This window comes from Salvelinus alpinus, chromosome 14, assembly GCF_045679555.1.
Source record: "Salvelinus alpinus chromosome 14, SLU_Salpinus.1, whole genome shotgun sequence".
Lineage (NCBI taxonomy): Eukaryota > Metazoa > Chordata > Actinopteri > Salmoniformes > Salmonidae > Salvelinus > Salvelinus alpinus.
Window position 1 is genome coordinate 31,991,331 of NC_092099.1, and position 21,227 is coordinate 32,012,557.

The 21,227-nt window shown below is 41.3% G+C and overlaps 1 protein-coding gene across 5 annotated transcripts in view; it reads right to left on the bottom strand.

The window, feature by feature from the left end:
* LOC139538795 (M-phase phosphoprotein 8-like) overlaps positions 1-20,338 on the bottom strand; it is a 36,767-nt gene extending 16,429 nt beyond the window's left edge. For 4 of the 5 annotated variants that reach the window (XR_011667811.1, XR_011667810.1, XM_071341231.1 and 1 more), the window contains exons 1-7: positions 19,982-20,338; positions 8,311-8,472; positions 6,388-7,383; positions 6,151-6,238; positions 5,516-5,752; positions 3,135-3,257; positions 834-922 (exon numbers count right to left, since the gene is read on the bottom strand). Coding sequence is in view for 3 of the 5 variants with exons in the window: in XM_071341231.1 (XP_071197332.1) it covers positions 834-922; positions 3,135-3,257; positions 5,516-5,752; positions 6,151-6,238; positions 6,388-7,383; positions 8,311-8,472; positions 19,982-20,071 (1,785 nt within the window). In the remaining 2 variants the exon portion in view is untranslated. The remainder of the gene's footprint in view (positions 1-833; positions 923-3,134; positions 3,258-5,515; positions 5,753-6,150; positions 6,239-6,387; positions 7,384-8,310; positions 8,473-19,981) is intronic. The other variant, XM_071341230.1, reaches the window with a different exon arrangement.
* Between the last annotated feature and the right edge of the window lie 889 nt (positions 20,339-21,227).

The following is a 21,227-nucleotide window of genomic DNA, read 5'->3' on the forward strand; positions in this document are numbered from 1 at the left end:
CTTGAAGAAACGTTAAAAGTTCTTGAAATGTTCCGTATTGACTGACCTTCATGTCTTAAAGTAATGAACTGTCATTTATCTTTGCTTATTTGAGCTGTTCTTGCCATAATATGGACTTGGTCTTTTACCAAATAGGGCTATCTTCTGTATACCCCCCTACCTTGTCACAACACAACTGATTGGCTCAAATGCATTAAGAAGGAAAGAAATTCCACAAATTAACTGTTAAGAAGGTACACCTGTTAATTGAAATACATTTCAGGTGACTACCTCATGAAGCTGGTTGAGTGTGCAAAGCTGTCATCGAGGCAAAGGGTGACTATTTGAAGAATCTCAAATATAAGATCTATTTTGATTTGTTTAACACTTTTTTGGTTACTACATGATTCCATGTGTTATTTCATAGATTTGATGTCTTAACTATTTTTCTACAATGTAGAAAATAGTAAAAATAAAATAAAAACCCTTGAATGAGTAGGTGTTCTAAAACTTTTGACAGGTAGTGTATATCCAATAGTTAACGTACACTTTAAAAGCGGATCTGTTGTCACCAAAGTTGGTTAATGTATGTATACGTTTGAAAACCCGAGAACCAGGCTAAAGCTTGTGAGAAGAGTGTCCTCATTTGAATGAACTCACAAGTATGACCACACACATAGGCTACTTTAACAAAAGTTAAACATCTTTATTTGACTAGTTGTGAAAAGTTAGTGCTGAATAAATATGTGGAACAGCTGGGGATCCCTAAAGACAGGAGGGAAGCGGGGAGGAGAATGCCGGTGACAGGTACTCTGGGATTGGGCTAAAAATATTATTTAGAACACGGAACGTACCTCCTGGTCTAGATTGTAATCCTCTTTGGAATTGAGTGCAAGTTTCACAGACATGTAATCCCCGCTTTTCACTGCATCCCGCAGCTCACCTGAGGGACACACAGATTCACATCAGTAGTTGTCTACATCTATGTACATAGTGTGTGGAAGCGAGCGGTTCACGTACAGCCGATGTTGAGACATCTGGGAAAACATGAGAGAGAGGGTAGGCAACATATTAAACTATTAAATTACTAGAGGGGTTGTGTCATAAACCCTCAAAGTTCCAGAATGGAGTAAAAATGGCAAATTCAAACCAGTCTAATTGGAATTAATGGCAGTAGAGGCATAATCCAGATTTTACTTATGCAGGAAAATAAAAGAAAGGCATGTGATACAGTGGAAGTCAGAAGTTTACATACACTTAGGTTGGAGTCATTAAAACTCGTTTTTCAACCACTGCACAGATTTCTTGTTAACAAACTATAGTTTTGGCAAGTCAGTTAGGACATCTACTTTGTGCATGACAAGTAATTTTTCCAACAATTATTTACAGACAGATTTGTTCACTTATAATTCACTGTATCACAATTCCAGTGGGTCAGAAGTTTACATTCACTAAGTTGACTGTGCCTTTAAACAACTTGGAAAATTCCATAAAGTTATGTCATGGCTTAAGAAGCTTCTGATAGGCTAATTGACATCATTTAAATCAATTGGAGGTGTACCTGTGGATGTATTTCAAGGCCTACCTTCAAACTCAGTGCCTCTTTGCTTGACATCATGGGAAAATCAAAAGAAATCAGCCAAGACCTCAGGAAAAAAATTGTTGACCTCCACAAGTCTGGTTCATCCTTGGGAGCAATTTCCAAACGGCTGAAGGTACCACGTTCATCTGTACACACAATAGTACGCAAGTATAAACACCATGGGCCCACGCAGCAGTCATACCGCTCAGGAAGGAGACGCGTTCTGTCTCCTAGAGATGAACGTACTTTGGTGCGAAAAGTGCAAATCAATCCCAGAACAACAGCAAAGGATCTTGTGAAGATGCTGGAGGAAACAGGTACAAAAGTATCTATATCCACAGTAAAACGAGTCCTATATCGACATAACCTGAAAGGCCGCTCAGCAAGGAAGAAGCCACTGTTCCAGAATCGCCATAAAACAGCCAGACTACGGTTTCTAACTGCACATGGGGACAAAGATCGTACTTTTTGGAGAAATGTCCTCTGGTCTGATGAAACAAACACAGAACTGTTTGGCTATAATGGCCATCGTTATGCAAGGAGGCCTACAAACCTGACTCAGTTACACCAGCTCTGTCAGGAGGAATGGTCTAAAATTCACCCAACTTATTGTGGGAAGCTTGTGGAAGGCTACCCAAAACGTTTGACCCAAGTTAAACAATTTAAAGGCAATGCTACCAAATACTAATTGAGTGTATGTAAACTTCTGACCCACTGGGAATGTGATGAAAGAAATAAAAGCTGAAATAAATCCCTCTCTACTATTATTCTGACATTTCACATTCTTAAAATAAAGTGGTGATCCTAACTGACTTAAGACAGGGAATTTTTACTAGGATTCAATATCAGGAATTGTGAAAAAATTAGTTTAAATGTATTTGGCTAAAGTGTATGTAAACTTCCGACTTCAACTGTATATCAGAAATTGTGTTATAGAATTAGTGTCAACCTAAAATATTGTCATATAATTATAAATAGTTTATATGGGTTTTATACACATTTTCTGTATAAATAGCATCCAAAGTATATGTAAACAGACCATACATTTCTCAGTACTATTATATAACAGGGCTAGAGGCGTCACTAGAGACACCCTTGTTCGAGTCCAGGCTGTATCACAAACAGCCATGATTGGGAGTCCCATAGGGCGGCGCACAATTGGCTCAGCGTCGTCCGTGTTCGGCCGGTGTAGGCCGTCATTGTTAATAAGAATTTGTCCTTAACTGACTTAAATAAAGGTTACAGGTTACATATTTAAATGAAGGTTACATAAAAAAAATGTAAATACAATAATCAGTACTTTTATAACTTGTCTAAGTCGTATAATCAACTGATTACAGTCACCGTATGGCTGTGGATTGACTGCATTGTTTGAATGGAATGTTGGCATATTGGCAGTTAATTTGACAAATTAATATAATCGTTCCTCTAAAACTGGTCTGTTAGCTAGCTTTTATCACAGCACTGGCAAACCATGGTTGACCAACTCCCTGACTAAAATGGCTGACCTTTTATACCACCATTTGAATGTTTATGCCCATTCTAGTATTATAATTTTATGGTAGACACTTACTGGGAGATAGCGGTGGAGCAGAGAGAATCTCATCCTCTCCGTTCAAATGTTTCTGAAAGTCCTCCAGTGTCATCCAGTCCAAGTTGAGGTCCATTCCAAGGTTAAGAGAGGCTTGTCCTTTGTCTGTTAGTCACAAACCACATCAGTATTATTTCACATGGCCATTTGGAGGGTCTCTGTCCAGAAACAGCCCCTAACCCTAGATCTGAAAGGATTGGATAGGTGTAGTGCTGTGGCGGTCATGATGATTGTCATGCAAACAACTGCGGGTCTCATTGACTGTTAAATTAAAATAAACACGTTTCGCATCTCCTGGTTTCCACGCATAGCCTACAAGCCACTGATGCAGACAGTTGGAACATCTACATTTAAAAAAGTCTAATATAGCCTACACCATCACAACAAATCCATTCTTTCTTTTAGACAGGTCTAAAGAAATATATGAAGAAAATGTAGCCTATTTCAGAAGAACAGTATAGCATATTCTGAGTTGTCCTTATGTTAGGTCCTGATCTGGCTATGCCATATGGCTGTGGGCTACACTAGCTCATTTAGCAGACAAGATGTGCTTAGAATTCCGTGGCATTATTTTATACTACAAAGAATACAATTGAACATAGCTAAATAAAATAGGACATTTTCTCCAAACGATTTCAGAGGGGGTGCGCAAAAAAAACGTCATCAGTAGCCTGCACTCGAATAGCGAAAGGAGGTTACGTTTTAATATGCAAGCAAGGCAGCGTGTCCATAAGGCTAGGGGAAGCTTTTCCTGAAGTAAATTGCCAAAATGATATAGCCTAATTAGCCTACTCCTGTCTACACAGAAATAAAATAATTGAAAATAGGCTACTAAACCATGATTTGGATCATTAGCTTCTTAAAAAAATAAAAAATAAGTTGTGGATTATTTTAAATAGTATTGCCTTCAGTCGGAAAGAAAGGCAGCGCACAATTTGGGCAGATTAGTTTTGAGTTGTGACTGTCTGAAAAGTAGATGCCAAACCAGACACATCGAAATATTTAAAAATACAATCACAGGAAAACATAGTTTGGAAAGCAAATGGTTATTGCTGTAAAGGTAAGAAAATGAAAATACTAATGTCTTTTAGTTATCAAAATCCTCAACTTAATTTAGTGAACAACAGTATATCCTATCTTATTGGCACCAGACACTCCAATGTACTTGTTCTCTTGCTCAATTGTGCACCTGGGTCTCCCACTCCTCTTTCTATTCTGGTTAGAGCCAGTTTGCACTGTTCTGTGAAGGGAGTAGTACACAGCGTTGTACGAGATCTTCAGGTTTTTGGCAATTTCTCGCATGGAATAGCCTTCATTTCTCAGAACAAGAATAGACAGTTTCAGAAGAAAGTTCTTTGTTTCTGGCCATTTTGAGCCTGTAATCTAACCGACAAATGCTTATGCCTCAGATACTCAACTAGTCTAAAGAAGGCCAGTAACATTGCTTCTTTAAATCAGCACAACAGTTTTCAGCTGTTAGCCTTTTAAAATTATACACTTGGATTAGCTAACACAACGTGCCATTGGAACACAGGAGTTATGTTTGCTGATAATGGTTCTCTGTACGCCTATGTAGATATTCCATAAAAAAATCAGCCGTTTCCAGCTACAATAGACATTTACAACATTAGCAATGTCTACACTGTATTTCTGATCAATTTCATGTTATTTTAATGGACAAAATAAAAAGTGCTTTTCTTTCAAAAACAAGGACATTTCTAAGTGACCCCAAACTTTTGAACGGTAGTGTAAACTAATTATTATATGTCGGAACATAAATAGCGAATGGAGGAGGCTTTTCCCACGGTTCATTTTCACGCCAGCCAGGTAGGCTATACTCCTGTTGTAAAGCAAAGTAATGTGCTTAATATTAGGAAAGTTGAGAAATAAATATAGTAGGCCTAGCTTAAACAACGCTGATGGGAACCTCCTCTTTTTAAAAGAGGCTGCCATCAAAATTATGTTTACACAATTGCATAGCCTATAGAAATGTTGCCGCAACATGAGTTCATGGGCTCTCATGAAGTGTTTGATTAGATTTTCAATTACATTGATGTCATAGTGATTAGATGGACAATAGAGCGTTGAATACCTGGCCATTAGCGACTGGCAGTTAGAAAGCTTGGTGGGCTATTAACGACCATCAGCAGCATCAGAGCAGTTTTGGAGAAGCGTAGTTACTGTGACTAAACAGTCACGTGGAATTTGCCTGCAGTCATGATTCATGACCGCCGGTATGGTGGTAATTCTTAACAGCCCTAGGATAGGTGTAAGCAATATGGTATTTTTGTAATGGATGCATGTCTACACTGAGTGTGTGTATGTGTGTTGACTTTTCCATGTGAGATGGTTCTGTGGCGTACCAGACTTGTCGGCGCTCTCCAAGGCGTCTTGATTGTCGTCGCAGGCTATGAAGAGGCGTGGCTCGCTGTCTTCCCTCCTCCTCCTCCTTCTGTCATCGTCTTGGGTCCTCCTCTCCAATCGTTGAGCCTCCTCCCTCCGTTCCTCTCCGCCAAACTTTGACTTCTGGGCGGGTTCCTCCTCTGCCTCCGCCTTGTCACTAGTCTCCACAGCAGCGGGGCTCTGACTGGGCCGAAATGCTATTAGAGGAGAGGAACAAATAATGTTAAGTTAAGTGAAAATAAACAAATAAAAAGGTGGAATACGCAACAGGCATCATGTCAGTTAAAACGTCTTGGTTGAGTCACTATGTAGTGGCTGCGTCCACTACATTTATCGGTAATTCAATGAAAGCCCAATAGCACGTGTCAAACTCATTCCACGGAGGGCGGGTCTCTGCGGGTTTTTGCTTCTCCCTTGTACTTGATTGATGAATTAAGGTCACTAATTAGCAAGGAACTCCTTACCTGGTTGTCTAGGTCTTAATTTAAAAAAAAAAAAAACTTAAACCAGCAGACACTAGGCCCTCCATGGAATGCGTTTCACACCCCTGCCTGATAGTGTAAGCTTAACAATGGAACCTTGTAACTCTTCTTACCGTCTTTATGTTTGGTCTTGTCTGGCTCTGGCTTCCGAGCAGGTGACTCCTTTGTCGGCTTGGTCCTTTTCTCAACTTTCCCTATGAGCTGAAATTTTTACAGAAATATATTTAAGATTTTACTTGAGGCAGCTTAAGGTAGGCTTTCAGCACAACAGTGAAGGCCTTGCTGCTGGCTTTACCACCAGCATTGATTTACTAACCTCACTACATGTAGTGCAAAGCTGCTTGGTTTACCTTCGGTGGTTTAGTGTTCTCTGCAGGGGTGGGCTGGTGGACCATCTGTTTGCGGGGAACGCGGTCCTTGGCCTCACAGTTCAGCAGGAACTTCTCAAACAGGTTAGTGGAGGTGGCTGTTTCCTTATCCCCGCCCACTTCCTCTTTAGACTCCTCCTCTCGGGCCTTGCTGGTGCTGGCCCCTGCACCAGAGGAGGATGAGGGGATTTTCAGTGGTGCAGAGGTGGCCTCCTGGCTCTTGCCCTTGGTCTTCTTGTGGACGTGGGCTGGGGTGTCGCTGGAGTCAGAGGTTGGTGTGGGCTCATCCCGGCTCTGGCTCTTGAAGGAGGCGAGGCTCTTGAGTTTTGCAAGGCCGCTTGTGGAGAGCGTGGGCGAAGTAGTTTCCGGCTTCTTGCCTTTCCTGTCCTGAAGGAAGTCCTTGATGCCCTGCAGCTTCAGTTCTGACTTTCCCTTCTTATTCTTGGGCTTGTCATCAGTGCGAGACTTTTCAGTCGGTGTGGTATCATCCGTCTGGGACTCAGATGGCCCCTCGCTAAGCTCCTCTTCCAGGGGGGCGGTGGCCTCATCTTCAGTGGACTCCAGATCACCCCTTTGATCCTTCTTTGTCTTTTTCTTCTTCCCTTCTTCCATGTTATCTTTTTTCCTATGCTTCCCTCCATCCTTGGCCTTGTCCTTCCTGTGCTTCTTGGAGGGCACGGGGGCTTCTTCCTCATCATCAGATTCAACAAATCTCTTCTTGGAGTCGGACATCTTGGTATTGCGGCCCGGGGTCGGGGGAGGGGAAAGCTCCTCTTCATCAGACTCTGGTGCCGGACGAGGCCTGAAGTCCTCATTGCGCTTGTCTTTCTTCTTTTTCCTCTTCTCCTTCGGGGGAAGTGCCTCTTCTTCCTGGGGCTTCTTCTTTTTCTTTTTCTTGACAGGCAGGTCTGTGGGCTTGTCTTTATCACTGTCGCTGTCAAAGTCGGCATCGAACACGTCACTCTTCATGGGCAGCTTCTACAGAGAAGAGGGGACATTCACATCAGCCATAGAAAGTGATATCAGTTAGTCAAATGTATACTGAACAAAAATATAAACGCAACATGCAACAATTTTACTGAGTTACAGCCAATTAAAATACATTCATCAGGCCCTAATATATGGTTTTCACATGACTGGGCAAGGGAGTAGCCATGTTTGTGCCTGGGAGGGCATAGGCCCACCCACTGGGGAGCCAGGCCCAGCCAATCAGAATTTGTTTTCCCCACAAAAAAGCTTTATTAGAGACAGAAATACTCCTCAGTTTCATTAACTGTCCGGACAGCTGGTCTCAGACGATCCAACAGGTCCTGGGCTGGCGTGGATACAAGTGGTCTGCGGATGTGAGGCCGGTTGGACGTACTGCCAAATTCTCTAAAACGACATTAGGCGTCTTATGGTAGAGAAATTAACATTAAATTCTCTGGCAACAGCTCTGGTGGACATTCCTACAGTCAGCATGCCAATTGCACGCTCTCTCAAAACTTGAGACATCTGTGGCATTGTGTTGTGTGACAAAACTGCACATTTTAGAGTGGCCATTTATTGTCCCCAGCACAAGGTCCACCTGTGCAATGAGCATGCTGTTTAATCAGCTTCTTGATATGCCACACCTGTCAGGTGGATGGATTATCTTGGCAAACATGTAAAGTGTTGGTCCCATGTTTCATGAGCTGAAATAAGATCCCAAACATTTTTCAGATGCATTAAAATATTATTTCTCTCCAATTTTGTGCACCAATTTGTTTACATCCCTGTTAGTGAGCATTAACAGGGATGTAAACACATTTTTGTCAGTGTAGTTAGTGTTACAGTCAGTCCGAAAAATCTAAAACATTACATCCCAGGAATTAGACCCACCAAGCCTTTCTTATGGTGGCTATGATCCTCCTGGATAGGACTTACCATGCCCTTCTTAGCATCTTGGTCTTTCTTGATCTTAGCCTCTGCCAGAGCCCTCTTGTAGACCAGCAGCACCTCCCTGCAATCCTCCAGGTGGGCCGCAGGCTCCCAGGTGTCATCGTCAGATGAGTAGTTCTTCCAGCGAACGCGGTACAGGACCTCCCCCTAAAGACAAGGAGAAATACATGTGGGTGAGAGCAATACGAGAATGCTCGTTTGGCGATATAGCAAATTCATTTGGATTTATGTATTTGAGTGAAATTGCAAAACGTCTGTATCGCAAAAAACACATTTTTTGTGTGAGCATTTACAGTTGAAGTCGGAAGTTTACATACACCTTAACCAAATACATTTAAACTCCGTTTTTCACAATTCCTGCCATTTAATCCTAGTAATAATTCCCTTAGGTAAGTTAGGATCACCACTTTATTTTAAGAATGTGAAATGTCAGAATAATAGTAGAGAGAATGATTTATTTCAGCTTTTATTTCTTTCATCACATTCCCAGTGGGTCAGAAGTTTACATGCACTCAATTAGTATTTGGTAGCGTTGCCTTTAAATGGTTTAACTTGGGTCAAACGTTTTGGGTAGCCTTCCACAAGCTTCCCACAATAAGTTGGGTGAATTTTGGCCCATTCCTTCTTACAGAGCTGGTGTAACTGAGTCAGATTTGTAGGCCTCTTTGCTCGCACACGCTTTTTCAGTTCTGCCCACACATTTTCTATAAGATTGAGGTCAGAGCTTTGTGGTGCCCACTCCAATACCTTGACTTTGTTGTCCTTAAGCCATTATGCCACAACTTTGGAAGTATGCTTGGGGTCATTGTCCATTTGGAAGACCCATTTGCGACCAAGCTTTAACTTCCTGACTGATGTCTTGAGATGTTGCTTCAATATATCCACATAATTTTCTTCCCTCATGATGCCATCTATTTTGTGAAGTGCACCAGTCCCTCCTGTAGTAAAGCACCCCCACAACATGATGCTGCCACCCCCGTGCTTCACATGGATGGTGTTCTTCGGCTTGCACGCCTCCCCCTTTTTCCTCCAAACATAATGATGGTCATTATGGCCAAACAGTTATATTTTTATTTAATCAGACCAGAGGACATTTCTCCAAAAAGTATGATCTTTGTCCCATGTGCAGTTGCAAACCGTAGTCTGGCTGTTTTATGGCGGTTTTGGAGCAGTGGCTTCTTCCTTGCTGAGCAGCCTTTCAGGTTATGTCAATATAGGACTCGTTTTACTGTGGATATAGATACTTTTGTACCTGTTTCCTACAGCATCTTCACATGGTCCTTTGCTGTTGTTCCAGGATTTGCACTTTTCGCACCAAAGTACGTTCATCTCTAGGAGACAGAACGCGTCTCCTTCCTGAGCGGTATGACGGCTGCGTGGGCCCATGGTGTTTATACTTGCGTACTATTATTTGTACAGATGAACGTGGTACCTTCAGCTGTTTGGAAATTGCTCCCAAGGATGAACCAGACTTGTGGAGGTCTACAATTTTTTTCCTGAGGTCTTGGCGGATTTCTTTTGATTTTCCCATGATGTCAAGCAAAGTGTGGCTTTTAAAGCCATGACATAATTTCCTGGAATTTTCCAAGCTGTTTAAAGGCACAGTCAACTCAGTGTATGTAAACTTCTGACCCACTGGAATTGTGATACAGTGAATTATAAGTGAAATAATCTGTTTGTAAACAATTGTTGGGAAAATTACTTGTGTCATGCACAAAGCAGATGTCCTAACCGACTTGCCAAAACTATAGTTTGTTAATTAACAAGAAATTTGTGGAGTGGTTGAAAAACGAGTTTTAATGACTCCAACCTAAGTGTATGTAAACTTCCGACTACAACTGTATGTCTGCTTCTTCTCGTGTTGTATTTTTGATCTCTCGTCTCCTTCGCTCCTTCTGTGCTGTGTGCACCTACCATTTACACCAGAGATCTGTATATAATGACAACATGCTCATGTCTCCGCCCTAACAATGGGAGTCATTGTCCCAATGACTTGGGCTTATTTTGGACAGATTTTGGCAGGAATGAAACAGTCATCCTCTCTGTTTGCGCACACATACACACAACAAGCCCTTTACAACAAATATGAGAGCTCACTTCCTCTCTGACAAGCGGTTTGGTCCAACAGAAACAGTCACATGGACACTGAAACAGAGACATTATTTTACTGTAATAGAGAAGTTAACCTTTCTAATGATACCCTTTTTATGTCTCAACTCCTCAAATTGCTCGCAGAGCAGATGTTACTAAAACAGGAGTATCAATGAACATTGATTCAGTTTGTCAGCTAGCAGAATTTTGGCCAAAGACTGTTATACTGGCTGTGTAGTCTGCTTTATAAATGTGCAATAAGCATAAAACAATTATATACAGGCAGTGTCAGAGGAAGGCCTTAAGCATTTTCAAAGACTCCAGCCACCATAGTCTTATCTCTGCTACCACATGGCAATCAGTACCAGAGGACCAAGTCTGGGACCAAAAGGCTCCTGAACAGCTTTTAACCAAGTCAAAAGACTACTGAACAGTTAATCAAATGGCTACCCTGACTATTTGCATTGACCCCCTTTTGATTTGCACTGGTTCTATGCTGGCCTCAACCCACACATATATTGACACCACACCAGGGTTTCCATTAGGAGAATCTGGCACCCGACAGTTGACCTGCAACATTTTAATTTACCGGATATTTGAGAAATTGACCAAACCCATTGGCATTGGATCCGTGAACTGATTAGGGCATCCACCCACGGTGCTCAGAATGATAGAAATCACATTTAGAATATGGTAACTCATATTAACAGAACATGCAAGTCGAGGATGCAACAACGTGTGGTTCTTCTTACCGAATTCTGAAGTGCACTTTGAACATGTTAGAGTAACAGTCCGCATTTACTTTTCCTCAGCCAACAAGACAAGTAATGAACAGCAAAATCACTTGAACATTTCAATCTACTATAGTAGAAAAGTTTAGGCTACGAATTATATTGGTCAGCTTGTCGAAGCCTATTCCTAAACTGACTCTTGGACAGTTGTGGGACAACAGCTCCCAAATTCATACAACCAGTAGGCCTAGATACATAATAAAATGTTAAAAAGCAATGAATCTGATGCAACAGATCAGAACGTTTAGCTTAAAATTGAAAAACTATTATTTCTTCACATTATAAACGTAGCAAGGTGCACAAGGCAGTAGGCTACGAGCGAATATTCATTCCATAATGCAATTAGCGGGAAAACACCGTTGTCAAATAGGCACTGCACATGCAAGCGGTTTCATGTGAGATGAAAATATCCATTAAAAAAAATGAAAAAGAGGAGATCTAATACGCTACTTTGAAGCAAGGTAAGACATGCCTCATAATATGTATTAAGACACTGATGCCCTTTGCAACCACATACCTATGTGAGAGTGGATTCTCGGCCCTCACTAGCATGAAAGAATTCAATAATTTTCCTGTATTTAGTTGAGACTCAAATACAACCCAACATTGCAGAGTTATCCTTTTCAACCACACCCTACTCACCTGTGGTGAGTTATTCACAATTTGATGAACAAATAAGATTTTATATGTAAGATGGTTAAATAAAGAGCAAAATTATTGATTATTATTATTTGTGCCCTGGTCCTATAAGAGCTCTTTGTCACTTCCTATGAGCCGGGTTGTGACAAACTCACTCATTCTTATGTTTAATAAATGTATAGTGTGTGTGGCAGGCTTACAATGACGGCAAAAAACAACATTTGAGAGTGCGCTGACCCTGGTGCTAGAGGGGGTACGCAGCTGGAGGTTGAATGTTTGAAGGGGTACGGGACTATAAAAAGTTTGGGAACCACCGGAATAGACAATAAACAAAAGGGACATATGCTTTTCGGGCTAGGGGGCAGTATTTTCACGTCCGGATGAAAAGCGTGCCCAAAGTAAACTGCCTGCTACTCAGGCCCAGAAGCTAGGATATGCATATTATTAGTAGATTTGGATAGAAAACACTGATGTTTTCATCAGTTTCTAAAACTGTTTGAATGATGTCTGTGAGTATAACAGAACTTATTTGGCAGGCGAAACCCCGAGGACAAACCATCCAGAAAAAATAAAATTGAGATCACTCTCTTTTCAATGGGTTTTCATTGGGAATCTAGAATTCTAAGGCAGTTGCTTGCAGTTCCTATCGCTTCCACTGGATGTCAACAGTCTTTAGAAATTGTTTGATGTTTTTCCTTTGTGTAATGAAGAAGTAGCCCTGTTCAGAACGAGGGTCGAGTGAAGTGTGCCGTTTGTTAGAGGCGCGTGACCTGAAAAGCACGCTCCACTTTGTTTTCCTCCGGTATTGAACGCAGTTTATCCCGTCTTAAAGTTTATCGATTATTTACATTAAAAAAATACCTAAAGTTGTATTAGGAAAGTTGTTTGAAATGTTTGGACAAAGATTACAGGTAACTTATGAGATATTTTGTAGTCATGTTGCGCGAGTTGGAACCGGTGTTTTTCTGGGTCAAACGCGCCAAATAAATTGATATTTTGGATATATAACGACGGAATTAATCGAACAAAAGGACCATTTATGATGTTTATGGGACATATTGGAGTGCCAACAAAAGAAGATCTTCAAAGGTAAGGCATGAATTATATCGTTATTTCTGAGTTTTGTGTCGCGCCTGGCGGGATGAAATATGATTGTCTGTGCTTGTTTGATGGGGTGCTATCCTCAGATAATAGTATGGTTTGCTTTCGCCGTAAAGCCTTTTTGAAATCTGACACAGCGGCTGGATTAACAAGAAGTTTATCTTTAATCCTATGTATAACACTTGTATCTTTCATCAATGTTTATGATGAGTATTTCTGTAATTTGATTTGGCACTCTGCAATTTCACCGGATGTTATTTGAGACAATGCATTACTGAACATAACGCGCCAATTTAAACTGAGGTTTTTGGAAATAAAGAGGGACTTTATTGAACAAAACGAACATCTATTGTGTAACATGGAGTACTGGGAGTACCACCAGATGAAGATCATCAAAGGTTAGTGATTAATTTAATCGCTATTTCTGACTTTTGTGAGCCCTCTCCTTGGCTGGAAAATGTCTGTATGTTTTTTTGTGGCTAGGCGCTGTCCTAACATAATCGCATGGTGTGCTTTCGCCCTTTTTGAAATCTGACACGGTGGCTAGATTAACAAGAAGTTAAGCTTTAATTTGGTGTATTGCACTTGTGAATGTATGAATGTTAAATAGTTCTAATAATTTATTTTGAATTTTCGCACTCTGCCATTTCACCGGATGTTGTCGAAACGTTCCGCTAGCGGAACACCTAGCCATAAAAGGTTTTAAAATGTTCAGGTTTCAAACAATTAAGTACTTTTTCAAAATGCATACCACCTCCAGCTCATTGCAAAGTGATGTGTGACGTGCTGATGAAGCCTGTCTTCCGTTGCCATTTGATGCACTGTTCAAAACAACTGAGAACTCGGAAATCTCCGACTTCCGACTTCAGTGTTTTCAAGACAACTAACTGGGAACTGGGGAAAAAACGAGCTCCGAAAATAGTTTTGAACGCTTATCCAACTCGGAATTCCAACTCGGGAACTCTGGACTCTTTCTAAAGCTTCGACTTTCCGAACTGAAGATCACTGACATCATGATTTCACCTCGTATTTTACGAGTTCCCAGTTGTCTTGAAAGCACCACAAGCTCTTGTACCGTCTGACAGATTTTCCACTCAAAGGCTGTATGCTGTGCACATGTGATTAATAGGATAATTAACAAATATACTGTACACAAACTGCAATTTAATTCCACTAGATTATGCAAATTAACCTAGACTGATATACATTACCAGTCACACATTTTTACATCGACTGGTATATCCATTAATGAATAGGCTAATTAAGCAATAAGGCACGAGGGAGTGTGGTATATGGCCAATATAAAACAGCTAAGGGCTGTTAATATACAAGACGCAAAGCGGAGTGCCTGGATACAGCCCTTAGCCATGGTATATTGGCCATATACCACTAACCCCCAAAATGCCTTATTGCTATTATAAGCTGGTTACTAACCTAATTAGAGCAGTAAAATAACATGTTTTGTCATATCTGTGGTATACGGTCTGATATACCACGGCTGTCAGCCAATCAGCATTCAGGACTCTAACCAGCCGTGGTATATTGGCCATATACCACACCTTCTCAGGCTTTATTGCTTAAACTCTATCGCAATGGGATTTTTTCTTTTTCTCCCGGACAATTGGCCAGAGACAATTTTATCGGCTTTTCTATTTTAAAAAAGCCTATTACCGGCTAATGGAAACCCTGCGCCACACACACTTTCACGTATGCTGCTGCTACTACTCTTAATCTATCCTCATTGCTTTTTAAAGTTTTTGGGATATAGTCTAGGCCTACTGGTTGTAAGAATTTGGGATCTATCGTCCCACAACGGTCCCAGAGTCTGTTTGGAATAGGCTATTTCTTTCTCGCACAACGACAAGCTGACCAATAGAATAGGTAAACTTTTCTACTATGGGGGATAGTAGATTGACAGGCTAGTGGTTTTGCTGTTCATTACTCGTCTTATTTAACTAGGCAAGTCAGTTAAGGACAAATTCTTATTTACAATGACTGCCTACTAGAGGTCGACCGATTATGATTTTTCGACGTCGATACCGATTATTGGAGGACCAAAAAAAGCCGATACCGATTAATCAGACGATTTTTTGAAATATATATTTGTAATAATGACAATTACAACAATACTGAATGAACACAATAAAATCAATTTAGTCTCAAATAAATAATAAAACATGTTCATTTTGGTTTAAATAACGCAAAACAAAGTGTTGGAGAAGAAAGTAAAAGTGCATAATTTGCCATGTAAAAAAGCTAACGTTTAAGTTCCTTGCTCAGAACATGAGAACATATGAAAGCTGGTGGTTACTTTTAACATGAGTCTTTAATATTCCCAGGTAAGAAGTTTTAGGTTGTAGTTATAGGAATTATAGGACTATTTCTCTCTATACCATTTGTATTTCATATACCTTTGACTATTGGATGTTCTTATAGGCACTATAGTATTGCCAGCCTAAGGCTTGAAGTCATAAACAGTGCAAAGCTTGAAACACAGCGAAGAGCTGCTGGCAAATGCAGAAAAGTGCCGTTTGAATGAATACTTACGAGCCTGCTGCTGCCTACCACCGCTCAGTCAGACTGTTTTATCAAATTATAGACTTAATTATAATATCACACAGAAATACGAGCCTTAGGTCATTAATATGGTAAAATCCAGAAACTATCATTTCGAAAACAAAACGTTTATTATTTCAGTGAAATACGGAACCGTTCCGTATTTTATCCCTAAGTCTAAATATTGCTGTTACATTGCACAACCTTCAATGTTATGTCATAATTCTGTACAATTCTGGCAAATTAATTAGTCTTTGTTAGGGAGAAATGGTCTTCACACAGTTCGCAACGAGCCAGGCGGCCCAAACTGCTGCATATACCCTGACTCTGCTTGCACAGAACGCAAGAGAAGTGAAACAATGTCCCTAGTTAAAAGAAATTCATGTTAGCAGGCAACATTAACTCAATATGCAGTTTTAAAAATATATACTTGTGTATTGATTTTAAGAAAGGCATTGATGTTTATGGTTAGGTACACATTGGTGCAACCACAGTGCTTTTTACGCGAATGCGCTTGTTAAATCACCCGTTTGGCGAAGTAGGCTGTGATTCAATGATAAATTAAATTGTCTGATCCACATATTATGCCTACGAAAAGGGGAGACAAATACAACATGACGTCCCTCTAACCTGATGGAGGATATTAATGCCCTCTTTATCATTGGGCACCAACACAATAATCCAGACAATGAATATGCACACTCACCGGGGATATGGCCGATGTTCTCCGCTGGTGCTAATAAAATACAATACTTTTCGCTCAATTAAGTTGATTATTTTGATCATTAAAAGACAGATTGGAGTCTTCATTGTCTTCTCTTTACAGCAATAGCCATTTATTTTCTAAACAGTTTTTCTGAGATTGTATATTTAAATATTGCAATATGTCTGGCTCTCCACTTTTCACTGACAGTCGCAACTCAACAATCATCTATACGGCATTTGCAGCAAACTGCGGCCCCTTCCGACTGTAGGCAATGCGATTTAAAATAAAGCTAATAATCTTCTGTGGCCAAATCATGCTTTCTGGTGTAGTAGCTCATTTTAAATTATTTTATTTATTTCTGTATAAACAGGAGTAAGCTAATTAGGCTATATAATTTTGGCAATTTAATTAAATGTACTTTAAGGAAAGCTTAGCTTCCCCTAGCCTTATGGAGTCACCACCAATGTCTTCTAACATCTTCAAATTGCTCATTGAAATTCGGTAAGAATGACACACACCGCTGTATCCAAGTTGCATGTTCTGTTACGATGAATTACCATAAACTAAATGTGATTTGTCAGTCTGAGAACAGTGGGTGCACGCCCTAATCAGGTTATGCAACCTATGCATATGTCAGGTAAATTCAAACGCTGCCGGTCAAGTGTCCAGCATCACATTTTCCTGCTACATGTACATATTACCTCACCTCGTACCCCTGCACATAGACTCTGTACCGGTACTCCTTGTGTATTAACTCTGCATTGTTGGAAATGGACCCGTGTGTAAGCATTTCACTGTTCGTCTACACCTGTTGTCTACAAAGCAAGTGACAAATACATTTGATTTGACCCATGCCTACTCATAGACCTCTCCGTCTGAGACAAACACACATTCAGTTGAACGGCTGTGTCTAGCACTGTGGCACACATCCAGTATTTTCAGTCCCCACCCTCCTATCCAGTGAACTGGGACAACAGAGAGCTCCAGTCAGAGCGAATAAGGGACAGGGGCTGCAGAGTTCTCTGACAATTTGACAGACTTTGCTTGTTTGGATCATATGAATAATGTGTTCTGGTTCAAGTGGGGTACAATTGTGACTGTAGCACAGTGCATGGCTGGTTGTGATTATAAATAAAATAAAATAAATGTTAAAGAGTCAGGTTTCTCTCTCCCCACTCCATCTTCCTCAGAGGCTTTGTTTTCCTTTCTCCCTATCTCATGCCTCAGCTCAAAAGCAGTTACATAAGAGGAACTGGCTGTGTGAGTGACACCAGACCTCCCCCTACACACACACAGACCCCTCCTTCTCATCCAATATTGCCCTCCCCTCCGAAACTTTGCCTTTGCTGGGGCTGGGTATTTCACTGAATCGCTATTGAGCAACAATCACAAACACAAGCCTCTCTTTCTCCATTTCACACACACACATGCTTGTTTGCAGAGGAGCCTTCTGGTCCATCTTGTGTGGCAACACAGCAGCTCTCTTCTGTGGTGTAGTGCAGGGTTCCCCAACTGGCCCGCGTATGGTTTTATTTGGCCCCCCAAGTTTTTAGAGAAAATAAATAATGTGTGTGTAATTTTTTGTTGTTGTACATAAGTTCAAGTATTTCCACGCATAATAAGAGAGACACGATGTGCTGGTATACAAATGTAAGAAAGGTAATTCATTATTATGTTTTAGTCAAACATATCTGTTTGGGCTTCTTGTGGTCAATTTGCAGTCTACAAATGATTTGTAATTATGTTCCGGCCCCCTGATCAATAAAAAAACAGCCAGCGGCTGAATCTAGTTGATGATCCCTGGTGTACTGTATGTAGTACAGTTATCTCACCAGACTGAAATGTGTTTCCCCTGAGAATCAGACAGATGGCACTTTACAAACCGTTCTCAGACGAGGGGAAGACAAACCCTAGCCAAACTCCAGTCCTCCCGCCCCCTTTTCGCCAAAGTGTGCACTTGTTCACTCCCCCTGTTGTTCACTCCCACTTGTTCACCCCGTATTGATGCTTTGCCTGTTTGATGGTTAATCGGCGGGCATAGCAGGATTTCTTATAAGCTTCTTGGTTAGAGTCCCGCAGTGGATAGTGCGTGCGGCCCAGTACATCACTGGGGCCAAGCTTCCTGCCATCCAGGACCTCTATACCAGGCTGTGTCAGAGGAAGGCCCTAAAAATTGACTCCAGTCACCCTAGTCATAGACTGATCTCTCTGCTACCACACGGCAAGCAGTACCAGAGCGCCATGTCTAGGTCCAAGAGGCTTATAAACAGCTTCTACCCCAAGCCGTTTTTTAAAATGGTTTTTAAATTTAGAAAGTCAGTTAAGAACAAATTCTTATTTACAATGACGGCCTACCCAGGCCAAAGCTGGGCCAATTGTGCGCCGCCCTACGGGACTCCCAATCACAGCCGGATGTGATGCAGCCTGGATTCAAAGCAGGTACTGCAGTGACACCTCTTGCACTGAGATGCAGTGTCTTAGACCACTGCCCCACTCGGGAGCCCATCAAATGGCTACCCAGACTACTTGCATTGCCCCCCCCCCCCCTTTGCACTGCTGCTACTCTCTGTTATTATCTATGCATAAGTCACTTTAATAACTCTACCCACATGTATATATTACCTCAATTACCTCGACTAACCGGTGCCCCACACATTGTACCGGTACCCCCTGTATATAGCCTCGCTATTGTTATTTTACTGCTGCTCTTAATTATTTGTAACTTTATTTCAGAGTTTTTTTGTTGTTGATATTTTTCTCAAAACTGCATTGTTGGTTAAGGGCTTGTAAGTAAGCATTTCACTGTAAGGTCTACATCGGTTATATTCAGCGCAAATGACAAATACAATTTGATAATACATATAAAAGCATTGAATTGGTGTAAATAATATGATAGACACTGTCTCTACACCAATGCATTTGGATCATTGAATGACTGCATACCTCTAAGAAAACATTACAATATTATAGTATTAGGATTACACTGTGTTATTGTGGCTGTCAATCAGGTAAGATAACTGGTCCATGTCAAACTAATATGCAGTTCTGCAACACTGAATAACCAGTGCAACCAGGCAAGAAGAGACCAGTGTAATGTTCAAGAACACCTGGCTGTACCCACAACTCAAAAGAAAGCCGACTCATTATTGTAGAACACCATCACCTGTTCATTATTTTCATAGACGTGAAAAGGAACGGTCTGTACCATTGTATTATGTACCGTGGGAAAAGGAGCGTCATTGCTAATGTATTTAGTTAGCTCGAAGATAGAACACGTCTAGAGACAGTGTCAATATATATGGCCAACATAACAAAAACAAAGTTGACAGCAGAAGAGAGTATTCTGCAGCTGCCTACTACAGACAGTTAGAGCTAGTTACGAGTTGGTTGTACACGCGTTAACACGGAGGGTTTGTTCTATTTGGCAAGTCTCTGCAAGTGGGTCTGGCTGAAGTCCAGTGGATGAAAAAATAACACCAGTCTGTCTGGCCAAGCTTTAATGTTCGTGCAACGAGGGGGGCATCGGATGGTTGGGCAAAGTTGTGCAGCCATTGACATTTCCTTTGCGGTTGGCTAGTTAGCTAACTGTTTATTTTATACATCAGTCAACTGTGCGTGGACATTTGAGCGTTAGCTAGCCATATAACGTTATTTAGTTCAATACAAAACGGTCCCTAGTGTTTATTGTTGTCATTGTCAAATTGTGTAGACTGCTAGCTAGCAGCAACGTTCAGTTAGCTAAGTTAACAACAAGCTTGCTTTGTTACTGTACCTCCTCCGTTCGCATGTCAATAATCCTCTCCACTTCGTAAACATCTTCAACCTCGTCTTCGCTGTCTCCAGCCTCTGGCTTTTCCGCCATTTTATCGTAACAGGAATAAACAACAATAATTATCTTATTATGCCTTCGCCGGTATTAAAGCCAAGCCCTGAGATAGCTAACTATCTACAGTACACGCTAGCAATTTTTATTAGCTTTGTTAGCCACAACAACTGTATGTTAGGCTAGCTGGTTAACTAACATTAAAGAGCGTGGAGCTGATAGACTAGGCTGAGATACGTCTTCTTCGTGTAGTTGACTTCTCCGATGAGGCAGTTGGCATCCAATACATGTTGTATTACCGCCACCTACTACACTGGAGTATACCTCCTTTTTACTTTGCTTGATTTTTTTTTCATTTATAATAATAAAGAAAAAATTAAAGAAGAAAACAATAAACCTACCATCTAACCCTACACTCACAAAAAACCCACCACTCTACTCTATTATTTAAATCTATCTTACCTCAGGCCAACAGCCTGAAAGGACAGTACACCACCAACCAACACAGCCTGTACCTCTTCTGCTGTCAAGTCTCGTACACCCAAATACCTCTCTGCAGCTACCACCACAACCTAAATGTTCTGTAACTTACATTCTATCCCTGCAGTACAGTTGATAACCATTGCTATAAACGCAACAACACATTCACCATGCTGACGCCCCTCAGGGGTGCGTGCTTAGTCCCTTCCCATACTCCCTGTTTGCACATGACTGCGTGGCCGGGCACGACTCAAACACCATCATTTCGTTCTCAGACAAAACAATGGTGGTAGGCCTGATCACCGACAACAATAAGACAGCCTACAGGGAGGTGGTCAGAGACCTGGCAGTGTGGTTCCAGGACAACAACCTTTGCCTCCAAGTCAGCAAGACAAAGTAGCTGATTGTGGTCTACAGGAAAAAGAGGGCCGAGCACACCCCCATTCTCATCGATGGGGCTGCAGTGGAGCAGGTTGAGAGCTTCAAGTTCCTTGGTGTCCACATCACCAACCAACTAACATGGTCCAAGCACACCAAGACAGTCGTGAAGAGGGCACAGCAAAACCTATTCCCCCTCAGAAGACTGAAAAGATTTGGCATGGGTCCTCAGATCCTCAAAAGGTTCTACAGCTTCACCATCGAGAGCATCCTGACTGGTTGCAACTCGGCCCCCTGTGCAACTGGGTCCTAGACTTCCTGACGGGCTGACCCAAGG